Source organism: Pollachius pollachius (genome assembly GCF_949987615.1).
Source record: "Pollachius pollachius genome assembly, chromosome: 18".
Lineage (NCBI taxonomy): Eukaryota > Metazoa > Chordata > Actinopteri > Gadiformes > Gadidae > Pollachius > Pollachius pollachius.
In genome coordinates, this window is record NC_136951.1 from 12396880 (window position 1) to 12411474 (window position 14595).

At 46.1% G+C, this 14595-nt stretch overlaps 3 protein-coding genes across 4 annotated transcripts in view; 1 reads left to right on the forward strand and 2 right to left on the reverse strand.

Annotated features, from left to right (window-relative positions):
- Positions 1 to 371: 371 nt before the first annotated feature.
- ucmaa (upper zone of growth plate and cartilage matrix associated a) lies at positions 372 to 3543 on the forward strand. Its single transcript, XM_079755422.1, has 5 exons — positions 372 to 501; positions 1064 to 1123; positions 1206 to 1301; positions 2396 to 2494; positions 2777 to 3543. The coding sequence occupies exons 1-5, from the start codon at positions 444 to 446 to the stop codon at positions 2863 to 2865; spliced, it is 402 nt and encodes a 133-aa protein (XP_079611548.1). The 5' UTR covers positions 372 to 443; the 3' UTR covers positions 2866 to 3543.
- Positions 3544 to 4577: 1034 nt separating this feature from the next.
- On the reverse strand, positions 4578 to 13143 carry mcm10 (minichromosome maintenance 10 replication initiation factor; the record flags this gene model as incomplete). Its single annotated transcript, XM_079755922.1, has 17 exons — positions 4578 to 4768; positions 5309 to 5351; positions 5756 to 5901; positions 6284 to 6397; positions 6747 to 6874; positions 7030 to 7695; positions 8154 to 8267; positions 8464 to 8558; positions 8983 to 9176; positions 9547 to 9663; positions 10230 to 10397; positions 11234 to 11399; positions 11651 to 11801; positions 12001 to 12144; positions 12362 to 12631; positions 12740 to 13054; positions 13137 to 13143. 17 exons carry the CDS (start codon positions 13141 to 13143, stop codon positions 4685 to 4687), a joined length of 2922 nt encoding a protein of 973 aa, XP_079612048.1. The 3' UTR covers positions 4578 to 4684.
- An 891-nt stretch (positions 13144 to 14034) lies between these two features.
- The window catches only part of optn (optineurin), a 7522-nt gene continuing 6961 nt past the window's right edge, over positions 14035 to 14595 (reverse strand). For both annotated transcript variants that reach the window (XM_079755397.1, XM_079755398.1), the window contains exon 13: positions 14035 to 14595. This exon is cut by the window's right edge and continues 594 nt beyond it. The gene's annotated coding sequence lies outside the window, so the exon portion shown is untranslated.

Genomic DNA, 14595 nt, shown 5'->3' on the forward strand with positions numbered 1-14595 from the left:
GGAAAGAGAGAGGAAGTTTAAATATCTCAATAATACGTCCCACCTGCTTCCTTAGGTTGCATTCCATATTCCTCCCCCTCCCCCATTTATTTCCTTTTTCCCCCTCGATTTTCCTTCTTTATTTCTCATTCACCTCAGTTATCTTTCCTCCTCCTGCCAGCCATCCTCCCTCCCTCCCCCCCCACTTTCTCCTCCCAGCCTCATCCACACTTGTCAACCACTCTCTCTCTCTCTCTCCTATCTCCCCCCAACCTTCCTCCCTCCTCCCCTCCTTCCTCACCCTCTCTTGCTCTCCTCCCTCTACTACCCCCTTCCTCCATCCCTCATCCACCCTCTCTCTCTCTTTCTCTCTCCCTTCCCTCCCCTCCTCCCTCCCAGGTTGACTTGATCCAGTTGTTTCTCTGAATCCAGCGGTGTTCTCTCGTCTCTCTCTCACACACAAGATGTCGTGGACACAAGTGATCTTCGTCTCCCTTTGCGCCACCGTCCTCATCCTCTCTTGTGAGTAATGGGCTGGGGGGGGGGGGGGGGGGGGGGGGGTAGATAGGTGGGGAACTGGCACTGAGGGTGTAGGTAAAAAAAAAAGGAAAAGTTTGTATTCGTGCATATTATTATAATATGCATACAAACATTTTTTCCTTTTTTGTTTTATAATTGATATTCCTGCTTGTAGTAGTGGCAGTATCAGTTTTGTTTGCCTCAATGCTTGGACTTCTAGAAACACTTCAAGTGTAACTCAAAGACGTTAACTTTTGATTCTCAAATAGTGAAACGTTGAAGTATTTGTAAAAGAGCAGAAAATTGTACCTATTTCCATTCGATAATGATTTATTATAGGGTCAAGTTACCGAACTACATTTTATAGCTTCACACCACAATGATTTGGTTTAGCTGACATTTCAGACCATTATTTCAATTAATACGTTTGTTTTTCTTGGCGCCTCATAAAAAAAAAAAGCATGCATCACTTTGTGACTTGACATGGGAGTATTATATGGCATTCATTAAGCAAACAATGATGACGTAAACCATCATTCTCTAATGTAACTCAACTCCTGTGTAGTGTCCAGTGGGACGGACAGTGCCAGAGTGCCGGGCGCTGCCAAGCCTATAGCACCAAAAGGTGAGTGTTCAGTCGCCGAAGCAACCCCCCCTGTTTCTACGTACCTGAAGCGTCTGACACCGGCTGTGACCTTGCCTTCTAGGCTCGGCCCGGGGGGTCTTCATGCCCGAGGCGGACGCCTCCACCTTCTTCAAGAGCCGCGGCCGTCGCTCCACGCGCTACCAGGCTGAGCTGCACGGTGAGGGTCTGTTGTTGCCGCTGTGGAGGTGATGTGGTGGGGTTGGTGTGTGGTTTGGATTATGGTCCTTTTGCAGTGCGAGTCGTGAGTTGATGCGGCTCTTTGTTCAAGGCCAGTATGTGTGATGTGTGTGTGTGTGTGTGTGTGTGTGTGTCTGTGTGTGTGTGTGTGTGTATGTCTGTGGGTAGAGTTTGTGGTAGGTCCCTGGGAGAGATTTGGTTTGGTTGTGATACAGCTTCAGTTTTGGAAACCAACGCAGACTTGAATCCTAGCCAGGTGGCTGTCAGTAATGGTAGACACTCCACTCTCTCTCTCTCTCGCACACAGACAGGTTGGTATACTGGTAGTTTGGATGCATATTTCTGTGCTGGCTTCGCTGCAACAGAACCGCTGGCACAGACTGTTATAGCTGGTTCCTTGATTGAGGACAAATACACACAATAACAACAATCAATCCACCAAAATACCCCCTCAAAAGAAGTATGTGTTAGTGTGTGTGTGTGTGTGTGTGTGTGCGTGGGTTATATTGTGTGTGTGCGTACAAGGTCCTTTCAGGCATAATGACCAGATTGTAGCAGAGTGTGCCTGTGGGTTTGAGCACATAAAAATTCACAGCTTCAGAAATATTTCTGTGCGTGGCAAATACTTTGGAGTTTTTCCTGTTACCCCAAAAACACTAAGTAAAGCTTTTTTTAAGTGGAGTATAAAGCACTAACTGCCCTGCTCTACCCAGCTTGAGTGCTGGCCGATATCGCATTCCTGGGCAGAGTCGCTAATGGATTTATCTTTCAGATTCTATACCTTTACATTGAGGTTTAAAAAAGAAACCTCATGAATCCCCCTTAAGGAAAGTGTGTCATCTGTTGCACTCAGGAAGGCCATGTGCCATGTGGCCTGGAATTCAATGACATCATCCTTGCAGGTGGAAAGATCGGTCAGATTCACGACATACTAATTAAAACCCTGTAAAAGCGGGAAATAGGGGTTCTGCACAAGTGAACGTTGAGCTTCAACTTTGTTCTTACTTTCTAAAACGTTTTGCACTGTGTTTATCATAACCCCTTCCCCCTGCTCTTCTCTACCCCCCCCCCCAGCCGAGCAGCGGGTGAAGAAAGCCGCCAATGCACGCAGGATAGAGCTCATCGAAGAGCAGAGGCACAAGTACGAGAACTATGTCGAGGAGGTGCACGACGGTATGACACGCACGCACGCACACACACACACACACACACACACACACACACACACACACACACACACACACACACACACACACACACACACACACACAGTTCGGTGGTTCACCGCGTGGTGTGGGCCTGATGTAAAATCTAGTTTTAAGCCGTGAAGGTTGTTTTTGTACACCGTGATGTGCATGGGTGTGTATGTGTGTTTGGGGGGGGGGGCAGAACTATGCACTGCTTTGTACCACTAGTACAACAATCAGAACAATAAATGCCTGCTCTTTTTTGCAGAGCAAAACGAGAGGTCACGAGAGACCACCGAACAGTATCGGGAGTACCAGTATGACGGGCAGTACCCCCGCTATGACTGGCACGACTGAAGCTGAGAGCGATCAATGGCTTCAGAAGGGGCGGGGCTAGATCCTCCTCGAACCCATCAATCATCGAAAAGAGTGACAGAAACGACAGAGGCAACTGTTAAATCCCGGTCCGAGTCTGAATCTCTACACTAACATACTGCGTAGTTGGCTGAGTATAAGGTAGTGTGTCTGAAATCCTATTTAATCATATTATGCAAGAAACTGTATTCTCAAAAGTACCCGGCTGGTGTACTTTTTCTGAGGCAGATCGTAGTGTGCAAACTGTGGACCCTAGTTAATTGATATTCCTTTTGCATTTTAAAAAGAGGACAACCATCCAAACCGAAACATCTTGATGTTATTACTAACCACTAAAACCCCTAGACTAGACAAGCAACAGAAAGCCATACCATTGGGGAATGGAGCATTTATATCCCGTTTAAAGTAAGCAATTGTTTATGTATTGATAATTTTGAGCAAATAAAAAAAATGGTTGTGATCACATGGTGCATCCCTCAGTTTCACTTTATATTTTGGTCACTCTCTACATAACAAAGAATCTTTATTGCATATAATTACTCTAAAGCCTGTTAAATGCAAACCAATGCTTTGTGGGTGATGAAATGTTCCCCTGGAGGGCCAATATTTACATCTTAACATCTTAAAAGTGTATAAATAAACTTTTGTACAGTTCATAGAGGTTTCATAGGCATATAATTATCTTTTGAAATACTTTGGCTGAAATACCTTTGTGTGTCCTTTAATACCATACTTAGCATTTTTCCTTCAACTCAATAAAGAATCATACAGTTCTCATTTGAGAGTAACTGGCTTGTAGTCTTTTGTTATTTCTGGGCGAATGCAGCGTAGGTGTGGAGAGAAGACATAGGCCTTAGTAACCTGGCGGCAATCTTGCTTTGTAACCCTAGCAGGTTGATGGCACTGAATACAAAATACAGCATTCAGTTCCATCACCCTGCTAGCCTTTCGGACCAAGACGGAGCCAACATGGCCGCAAGGTGAATAAGGCCCATGCGGTTCTTCGGTGTGGAATTTCTTCCCTGTAAAACCCACCAGACAGAGCAGCTGAATAACGACTGGATTCCCTGTGAAGCGTTCCACATTCCAGAGAGGAGAATATTGACGGAAAAACGGGTCTCTGCAGTCCAAGATAAAACATTCTTGCTATTCAAGAAAACAGAGAGCTGCTACAGTGGAGGTTTACATGCCAGTGTCCTTGTTAGAGTATAATTACCCATGTATTAAGCAATGATACAGCATGTACTGAATAGGTAATAAAGTTAGGGAACCGCGTTACACTTAACCCCAGTCGGGAACTCGCCATTTCGCCTATTCCTAACATTAACCCCTGACCCTAACTACACTGGTGTGGCTGTTATGTATATTAAGTATATTAAGTACATGCTGTTACATGTAACATTGCCTATACTTGTGTAATTAAATGCGCTAATGAGACACTAATGTAAAGTGTAAAGAGGAGGAAGGAACTATTCTGGTTAATATATTAAAGGTACAGCCTTGACCTTAATATTAAGGTTGTTAATATATATTTAAAAAAAAAGTGTAGGCAGTCTAGTCCAGCTGTAAACCATTTAATGATCCCTCAGCTCAACAGAATAAAAATCTAAAAACATTTAAAATATCCATTATTAACACGAAAATCATCACACAAATCATCAAATGTACAAAAAAAACAAAAGGATGTGACCAAATGTAAAAAGTATTTCTCCTGCACAACACCGTAAATAAGAGGCTTCCAGTAGGGCTTGGGGTTTAGTCCCCATGTTGGGGGGAGGTAGGGGAGGTAGAGGAAGTGACCTCACTGCATGCTGTTGAGGAACTTGGCCCCCTCCTCGCCACGCGGCTGTAGTAGCTCGCCTGCTATCCTGGGCCCCTTCTTCTCCTGGAAACAAAGATACATCAAAACAACAGAACCGTAAATGCTGTTCCAACACAGATTCAAACACAGCAGCAATCAGCCATTCTGACCCCCCCACTCTGTTTGGATGCAACTGTGCTTTGGTTGAGTCTCACGGTACTCATGCATTTGACTACTGGCCATTGCTTTATAGACGAATGCATGAGAACCATGAGACTCAGGCAAAACACAATATAGAGGTGACATATTGTACCACCAGGTGTGAGTGTGATTAGCCGTTAAAATCGGCCTCTTCTGACATCACAAGTGGGCGTGTCCACCTAGATGTGTGCTGGATAGATCGGTCTACTATCCAACCCAGTGGACTGTTGCAAACGTTGCTCAGCTATCCGTCATACATCTAGGTGGACATGCCCACTTGTGATGTCAGAAGAGGCCGATTTTCAAAACGACTTGTAGCGGCTAATCACACTCACACCTGGTGGTATAATATGTCAGCTTTAATAAAAAAAGGCGGGATATCACATGGCATGGCATGTATTCAAGGAGGTAACGGTGGTTTACCCTCAGCATGCCGTCTCTCTGCCACTTGAAGAGCCCACAGTTACTGCAAGACAGAGAGGAGGGGTAAGACTCACAATGTGTGTGCGTGTGCGTGTGCAATGTACCTCCGTATTTGGAAGTAATTAATGGGAGACGGATAGGATGACACAGGAACATCTTTGAAATCCAAAAATATATACAGATAGAGATTTGAGAAAACACAGAAGTGGGGGAGAGCCTTAAACGAGATCGGGAAAGAAGTCAAAAGCAAACAAAGCAGGAGAGAATAGGATGAGAGGATAGGATCATACATTCACACACACACACACACACACACATTCATACATGGACAGCTGTGTCCACCATGCATGGGACCAGGCATTAGGTTGAGGGTGTCTTGCTCAGGGTCACCTGTGAAAAGGTAAGAAGGAGAGAGACGGACAGAGGATGGCGTGGAGGCCCGCTCACCTGCAGTGCTTGCTGGGTAACCGGTCCAGGGCGATGGAGCGCTGGCCGCAGGGACACTTGAAGAAGCGCTTCAGAGCGTCGTGCCACTTCAGCTGGTGGTTCCCCTCCACGCAGCGGTCCGCAGGCTTAAAGTAGGTGTAATTACACTGGGGGGGGGACACACACACACACACACACAATTAACGTCTGGAAGTGCAGTACGTGCCTTTTGGTTCATCCCAACCTCAACATCAGGGCTGCTCAAAGCAGACAACATCTGTATGTACGCATGTCACCAAAAACCTCAAACTAAAACACATTCATTTAGAAACCTGGTTTCCATAGGGAATCAAAAATCACTCACACCAAAGAGGTACGCAGTAAAGCCCCTGCATATCTTTAGCATACCAGCATGCCAGAGGAAATAGAATAAAACCCTTTTAAACTCTTTTAAACCGACATAACATATTGACATAACGTATAGACGATGCAGGGAGGTCTGGTGTAGTTACGGCTAGGGTTAGCAACAGAGAGCTAACTAGCTGGTACCTGTTTACAAGAGACGGCTCGACACTTCATCTCCTTGGTGTCCCTCATCTTCTCCTCCAGCTGCTCCTTCTTCACCAGGGGGTCGAAGTAGCGCTCCTGGATCTGGTACTCCGCCTACCAACACATAGCAACATTTAACAAAGGGTTTTACTTGCGATAATCGCCTGAGAGCTGAGAGGCGTTGTTCCACAATAAGGGGTGCCTGTTGGGCATGTTGGGACGGTAAATGGTCATGACCCTGCACAGTCCGGGTAGTGCTAAGAAATATTAATATATCGAAAAATTATCCTCCACTTCCTGGTTCCAGTCATTGTTACTTGAGGTGTTTTTTTTCCCTTTCTAAATAAACGATTACACAAGGCACATAACAATAGTCTTTGGTTTTATGTTCAGACTCTACCACTTTGGTGGTGGGCTAGTAGAAGTGGTCTTATCCGATGGTCTGGCTGAATGGTCTCCTTACCGCCTGTAGCGCAGCCTGATGGCGCGACTTGGCTTTGAGAATCTTCTGGAACTCATCTGATTGGATGTAGCTGAGGTCCCGCCTTCTCTTCTGCGCCGGCTCCTCCTCGTCGGCCGCGGCCGAATCACCTGCACAGGTACATCAAAACATGGAAATATTGTTAATAGTTTTCAGATTGGTGAATGGTCACTTACATACTTGGAAGTAGACAAGCCATCACAGATCCTGTTGCTAAGGGAGTGTGTGCGTGCGTGCGTGATTGTGCGTGTCGTTACGCGCATACCCTCGACAGCCGCCATGTTCTTCTCCACGCGGGCGCTGATCTCGCCGTCCTTGCTGCTCCTCTTCCTCTTCACGGCGTTGGGGTCTTCCTTGGCGAGCCCCGCCCCCTTCGCCTTCAACCTCCTCAGGGCGGCCATCTTGGCTGCCGACAGGCCGAGCGCGGCCGGGGGCGGAGCCTGCTGCGGGCTGCGGTCGAAGAAGACGATGTCGTCGCCCTCCGAGAAGCCCCGTCCGAGGGTGGGGGCGTGGGCCGCGGGGGGGCTCCTGGCAGCCCCTCGCGGCACCTCAGAGGCCGCTTTGGGGGACAGCAGAGTCGTGGGCCCCCGCGACGACGAGGATGAGACCCTGGAGGCCGACGTCGAGGGCGAGATCCTGGGGGCCGACGTCGAGGGCGAGACCCTGGGGGCCGACGTCGAGGGCGAGACCTTGGGGGCCGACGTCGAGGGCGAGACCCTGGGGGCCGACGTCGAGGGCGAGACCCTGGAGACTGTCGTCGGGGGCGACGCGGATGCAGGCCTCGGTGTTGCCGGCCCGGCCTGCTTGTGGAGCGCCTCGGCGGCGCGGCGGCGGCGGCTCTCCAGCAGCTCCAGCTGCATCTTCTTCTGCTGTTTGAGCAGGTCCGAGGCGGAGATGGACTGCATGTCGGAGCGGGAGCCGCCCGGGGAGCCTGTGAGATAGGGCGACGGAGTAATGCTGCGGTTAGACTTCAGTGTGGAAGAGCGCCCGTGGGTCGCTAGTATCGCTGCGTTACCCGCGTAGCAGACAGCGGCCTCCGCTGTAGCTTACATGCACCTCTCGTAAAACATAAGTACACGTCAGAGGAGAAGACGCGACTGCAACAGCTGGGATTGACCCTCTCCTTCACTACTTGTTTTGGGTTGATTCTGCCTGACTGAAGCATTTGGAACTGTTTTCATCTTCATTTACTCGGCCGGGCTACGACTGCACACAGGAAACTTCTGTTTGGGGCAAAGGAAATCGACTTAAAAGCTAGTGCTTTTGAAATTCAGATTCATGAAAAACATGGCGTGACGTGTAGGGTATGTTTTGATCTTTAAGCTCCTTCTCGAGTCTAGTGGGGATGGAACCACAGGCGTCAGGGGTGATAGGGTATCCGATCAGTACCTGGGGTTTTTGCGTGCAGCAGGTGCTTCTTCAGCTGCAGTGCTCCGGGCGTTGGATGGGACATCAGGCTTTTAAAGTCGTTCGAGCAGCCGGAAACCTCGCCCGACTTTACCACTGTGAAGCGGCACACACACAGACTGAATTTAATCAAAATAATGTATCATATGATTCAAAGACATCTGTTGGGACGAGGCCCAGTTTATAGTCCAGCGGATTCACATGCAGCACAGACGGATGAACTGTGGACGTGGTATGTACGTGCTCTTCTATGTATGGGTGTGTGTGTGTTGGTACTCCTCCCAGTTCTTACCCAGTCTTTTGGCCTCGTCGACCTGCTTCGAGGCTCCCTTCACGAACAGCGAGTCCAGGGTTCGCTGGGTCGACTTGTTGGGCTTGGACCCGCCCCTAAAAACACACAAGACAGTGTTTGCCGTATTTTTCAAACAAAAGTGACCCATTTTGTTCCCTTTTATAATTATCAAACACATAAAACAAATAAGTGAAACAATATATTTTTGGAGAAAAAAAAAAATTATTTGAATCTAGTTGGATTTTTGTTTTAATAATAATGTTAAATAGATTTAGCAATATGTCTTTATACTAATAAGCAGCGTTGAGTTTGAAAACATGACTTATATTATTATTTCTCTCCAAAAAAACACTTTAACAAAAAAACAAATGTTCAAATGAAATAACTCAAATAAAAAGAATATAGAAAAAATATAATTTCAACTCAATTATAATAGTTTGGAGATCGTTTAACCCAAAGATCGAAAACGCGATAAAACAAAATGGATTAATTGCACAGCCCTAGTCCCTGGCTACTCACAGAGAGGAGACGCAGGCGGGAGAGGACACGCCCCCGTAGTAGAAGCCCCCCTGACACAGCCGCTCCTTCAGGCTGCCGGCTCCCTTCGCCTTACCCGGAACCTTCCCCGAATACGAGGACTGCAGCTCGGCCCGCTTGGAGCTCATCTTCGTGTACGCGGCTTTGACGTGGTATTGGCAGAACTGGCAGTCGTACTGGGACCGACAAAACACACACCACGGAGAAAAGTGGATTTAGAAAAGGGGATTTCGTAGTTTAAATGTGAATTTCCAGAAAGTGATTCATTTTCTTTGCGTACTTTGACCCATGGAAGCGTTAGGTTTGACAAAGTACGGCTTTGGTGACCCCCCCCATTTAATTGCATGGCACGCTAGAAACTACATCAAAACATGTTTGAAGGCTGCATTTTCCCCAACTTTTCTTAATATATGAATATGCTGCAAAATATCTATTAAACAGTCCGTCTGTGGTCTGTGTTTGATTTGCATTGCTAATGTAAGTTTAGACTCCTTCAAGATCTGGATAAGCGAAGGATGACCGACCACAGATGGGGCGAGGACTCACCATGTTCACTATCTTGGAGCAGGGGTCCCCGTTCTTCTTCACGCCCTTACAGGTGCCGTAGTCCTGCGCCGTGCCCATCAGCAGAACCTTCTGGGGGTTGTCCACCGTCAGGCTGATCTTTAGGACGAGGGACCAGGAGGGAGAGAGGCTGTCAGGGCTGATGGAGGCTGACACCCAGCTAACGTTCAGAATCCAGACGGCCGCTGGTCGTGGGGATTATGGTGCACTAATTCCCCCGATGACAAACACGGAAGGGGTGGCGTTCTGGTTCAAACTTAATCGTTCTGAGCGGTTGAGACCAAATTGGTTTCGGAGCCTGGAGAGTTGGTTCCCAGCAGGAACCAAAAGAAATGGCGTGAAGTGTGAACCATAATCACATCAGTGGGCGTGTCATAATCGTCAGGTTGAAAAAAAAAGTAAGTGTACTACTACTTCCGGTGTGTATTGTGCAACGCTCCTAACCCACAATGATGCATCCCTTATTAGGATGTTTCCACAGCTCAAAACGGATTGAAACACAGGCCGGTTTGCTAGATAGCACGAAGGTTACAAGAATCCTGAACGGAACCGGTTCAAGAACAAAACCATTTTGGTGGAAAAGGGGTATAAGAGAGTGAGTGAGTGAGTGAGTGAGTAAGTGAGTGAGTGAGTGAGTGAGTGTGTGTGGGACGGAGGTTCCTCACCCCGTCGTAGCCGTCCCTCTGCTTCATCAGGTTGGGGTTGAGGACTCCGATGACGGTGCCCACCTCCGTCTTCCAGTGCTCCTTGTGTTCGTTCCCGAACAGCATCAGCGTCACGCACACCTCCAGATCGTGGAGGTCGCTGAGCGTCCAGGTGCTGAACGTGTTTCCCTGGAAGCAAGGGTCGGGTCAGAGCATTAGCATAACGGAAGGTTGCTAGTTCAATCCCCGGCTCCTGCTAGCTGAGTCGATGTGTCCCGAGCAAGGCACCTAACCCTTACTGCTCCTGACGAGGTGGCTGTTGCCTTGCATAGTTGACTCCACCGTGGATGTGTCAATGTGTGTATTAACCGCTGCAAGTCACTTTGGATAAAAGCATCTGCTAAATGCCCTAAATGTAAATGTAAAGTCTGATGGCAGACAAGTTTAAATCTGGGTGAGCGGGCGTTTCCCTTTTATCCGATTCATATTTGTTAGGACAAATCATGTTGCTGGAGGCGTGGTTCCGTCATTGGCAAAAACAAACTTGACCACCAGTAGGAAACTGCAGTAACAGTAAGTAATAAAGAATAGCAGTAGTAAAGGATCTGCAATGGACCCCAGGAACCTATAACGGCAAAGGGAAAACATGCTTAAATATCAAGGATAGAAAAACGGTCTGTATGCTGAATTGAGATCAATAAAGTACTATTTATTATCTTATCTTATTGTCATTTATGCATAAGTCCACATAAAAGGTGCTCTGATTCTGAGCTGCTGAGAATCTATGAGATCTATCACCGTGTTGACTGCACTACTTAAAATAACTTCCAACTATAAACCGCACATACAATAACTTCTGTACCCACACATAGATAAAACATCACAGACCCATTTCACCGAGGCGTCGTCGTTGGACAAACAGAGGTGTCGCTCATAACAATAGCGATGGGCCCGCCCATTTTACATACCAGGGCACGTAAAGAAACTAGTGAATACAAATCTACAGACAACGACTAAAGACTTACGCTCCCCTTGCTCTGCCTGGTGGCCTTGTTGATCAGCACTGCGAACGTCACCCAGTCACTGTCCTCCAGCTTCTCTTGAACCAGGCGCTGTGGCAACTGGGAGAGCCGGATCAACCGCCGCTCTGCCATCTTGCGATCCATCTCACAGGAAGAGACCAGTGGGTTCCTGGAACAGGGTAGGACAATCAACTTGAGACGCTTGAGCAAAACACACACTTTGGATGGGAAATGTATTCATTTTGCACTTGGATGGTAACTCTAGAGTCCCTAAATCTAAATTTGCTCTCCGGTAATTATGAAAAGAAGTTAACGTCACGTTACCGGTTGTCGTTTATAATAGTGCTATATTAGTATAATAGGGAATATCACAACATGTGTAAGTGGTGTTACATTGGGATTTATTTCAACAGTCCAGACCTGAGCCTGAGTCCAGAGTACTTTTCCACCGCCACATCTTTGGGGACAGGGGGTGGGGCGGGCCTGGGTTGGGAGGTTGGAGGCTGGGGTCGGGGCTCCACTGGCTGGAAAGTACTGCCAATCTTGATTTCCACCAATGGGCCTCTGTCCTCTAAGAATCCAGTGAAAAAAAAAGTTAAACACAACTTAGCAATACATAAAAGCCTTTTGTGATTTTATTTGGGGAGTATTTTGGTACTGCTGTAAAAAAGCAGCAGACTTTTTAAAAATGCCATTTACTGAGCTTCATGCACAGTCGGGCTACAAAGGGCAGACTGTGAAGCACAATCAAATGCAGCTGTGTTCATTACCTGGAGACGTGCTGGGTTTGGCCAGGCGGGCTGTGCGTGGCTTGCGTTTGAACATGTCGGCGTTGACCAGCTGGTCCGAGAAGTCACTGGACTCCACACGCTTGGGATTGTCTCCTCTAACCTGGTCTGGGGGAGATGATTTGGCTGTGGTTACAGAAGACACATCTTTAATATAACAGGCCTTCAGTAGACCACCTTGTCTCATATGGTATATGACCATTGATATTTTTTCATATCTAGATACTATACTATTTTCTCTTGACTTGCAGTTTTAGAATATTTTTTTTAAATATTTTAATACTTTCCCGTACTTGCGGCTTTTGTCCCAAAATGTCTATAAATACATTAACGTATCTTATACCTGCTGGGAGCTTAGTCTTCTGAGTGGAGGAGGGCGTCTTTGTGGTGGTCTGGGTAGCGGAGCCCTTGGCAGGGGTCCTCCCCTTCGAGGGGTTCTGGGTAGCGGAGCCCTGGGCAGGGGTCCCACCCTGCAAGAGGGACTTGTTCTTGATTGAAGCCACAGTCCGGGCACCCCGACCAGGGGTGGCGGCTGAGGCAGGAGGAGGCTTCTGAGACGCCGACAGTTGCTGCTGTAGCTTCTGCATTTTCTCCTGCATGCGCCGCAGCTCCTCTGATAGGACACACACACACACACACACACACACACACACAGTGAATGTCACTACCTTTAAAAACGCATTTAAGGCCTATATGGAAGATTAAAATGAACTGAACAAACCTTGTAAATCCTCTTTCGACTTGTTAAGACTGTCGTCGTCTTCTGCGTCAGCTGCTTGCTGCTCACCCTCCGTCTCCTCATGTTCGATGTCATCTACATCACCAAACAGATCGGTCACCACGTCATCCTTCCCTCCGGCCTTCTCCGCTGCGATTCCATCTTCATATTCAACGTCGTCGTCGTCGTCGTCGTTGTCAAACAGATCATCCAAGTCATCCACATAGCTCTTTTGAACGTGTGGAACTTCAACGTCCTCATTCTCATCCATCAGCGATGTCAAAATGTCCAGATCATCCTCCCCTAAATACAAAATTGCTAAATTAATCAGGTCCAAAATGCAGTGTGCAAAGCTTTGATTTGTATGGCATGTTATATTAATAAAAATAATAATACTTACGTTCCATTTTTCAGTCGTCGGACCTTGTTCGGATGATAAATGATCTGAGTACTGAACAATGACATATACATTTAATTAAATATAGTTATATGTGCAGTGATATGACTTTTCAAGCGACGACCAAGTAACTTCGACTTTCCAGAAATGACAGGGAAGAGATAAAACGACAACTTACCCACTGACAAGCGTGCTCAAAGTCGTGTGATCTCGGCCTGCTTACCAGGAAGAGTGCCGTCACGTCACAGATGTTTATTGATTGTTTAAAAGTTTAAAATAACGTTATTACATACGTAAATCCATACTGAACACGGCCTTGCTTCCACCTTTCTACGATGAAGAAATCTAAAACTGGCGCTAAACGAAGGACCCCATTGTGTTGACAGCCCCAGTGGCAGGCTCATCATATAAAGCCTGAATAAGACCAAGCGTAAATTAAAGTGCTTTATGCCTCAATTCTAAACATTTTAAAACACGAACGTATTAAAAAAAATATATATATAAGTGATAAAAAGTAAATTAATTTCTTTTAACTTTGAAAACATTTAGTCATGTTTATACTTTTATTCAGGCTAGTTCGAGGACCTTATATCCAGTGGCCAGCGGAAGTGGGTCGAGCCATGATGGAGGCAAGTAGAATGCAGAAGGCTCTAAAATTGAAAAAGCCTCATGATGAAGATATGGTTTTATTATGGATTATTCTATTGTTCGATTTTTTTCTTTACATGTATTATTTTTGTTTACCTATTTAAGTTGTTTCTTATATATGTGACTCACAGAAAGGTTTGTTATAATCTATAGTAGGAATTAAAGAGTGGTAAAGGGTTTAAAACAGTGGTGGGCCAACTGTAGCTTTGAGAATCTTTGTTTGTACAAACACGAAATGCAATGATTGTATATGTTTTATTGGATGTAATTAAAGCACATACACTGTAATCATCACTAACACCCCTTTCAGTTCTAGGGGCAGTTTATAACCACTGCTTACAATCAGTGTTCTGTGTTCTTCATTTATGTCCTATTATAATATTGATTAATCGTTACATCCATATCAACAAATTAAAATTTGCATAGTGGGTCAAATAAATCCCTTGTTAAAGTGCAACTGGCTAAGTAAAAGATGAAGGCAAATATTATTTACTTATTAATATATATATCTCATATATCTCAAATAAACCTTTTTTCACAGGAGGTGATGAAAATTGTCTGAGGTGCAAACTCTACATGGGTTAAAATAATATACAATTCTTCCTTCCACTAATGAACACCCATGTCATTGTCTAGGCAGAGTATGATTTTTGGAACATTCAAAACGGAAACAACTTTTGAGACCATAAAATAACCACCACCTCACAATCCAACCCATTTATAAAGGCGAACTTTGGTTATTTGATCGTCTTGTGAACAAAACTCTGGCTACACACAACAATTACTCACTGTTTCTATACATCTCTCTCTCTCT

Excerpts from the sequence above, each read along its gene's own strand:
- ucmaa (XM_079755422.1), top strand. The coding sequence starts at position 444 with ATGTCGTGGACACAAGTGATCTTCGTCTCCCTTTGCGCCACCGTCCTC. Across the intron at positions 502-1,063 it reads CACCGTCCTCATCCTCTCTT|TGTCCAGTGGGACGGACAGT; the intron begins GTGAGTAATGGG and ends ACTCCTGTGTAG. Across the intron at positions 2,495-2,776 it reads TGTCGAGGAGGTGCACGACG|AGCAAAACGAGAGGTCACGA; the intron begins GTATGACACGCA and ends TCTTTTTTGCAG.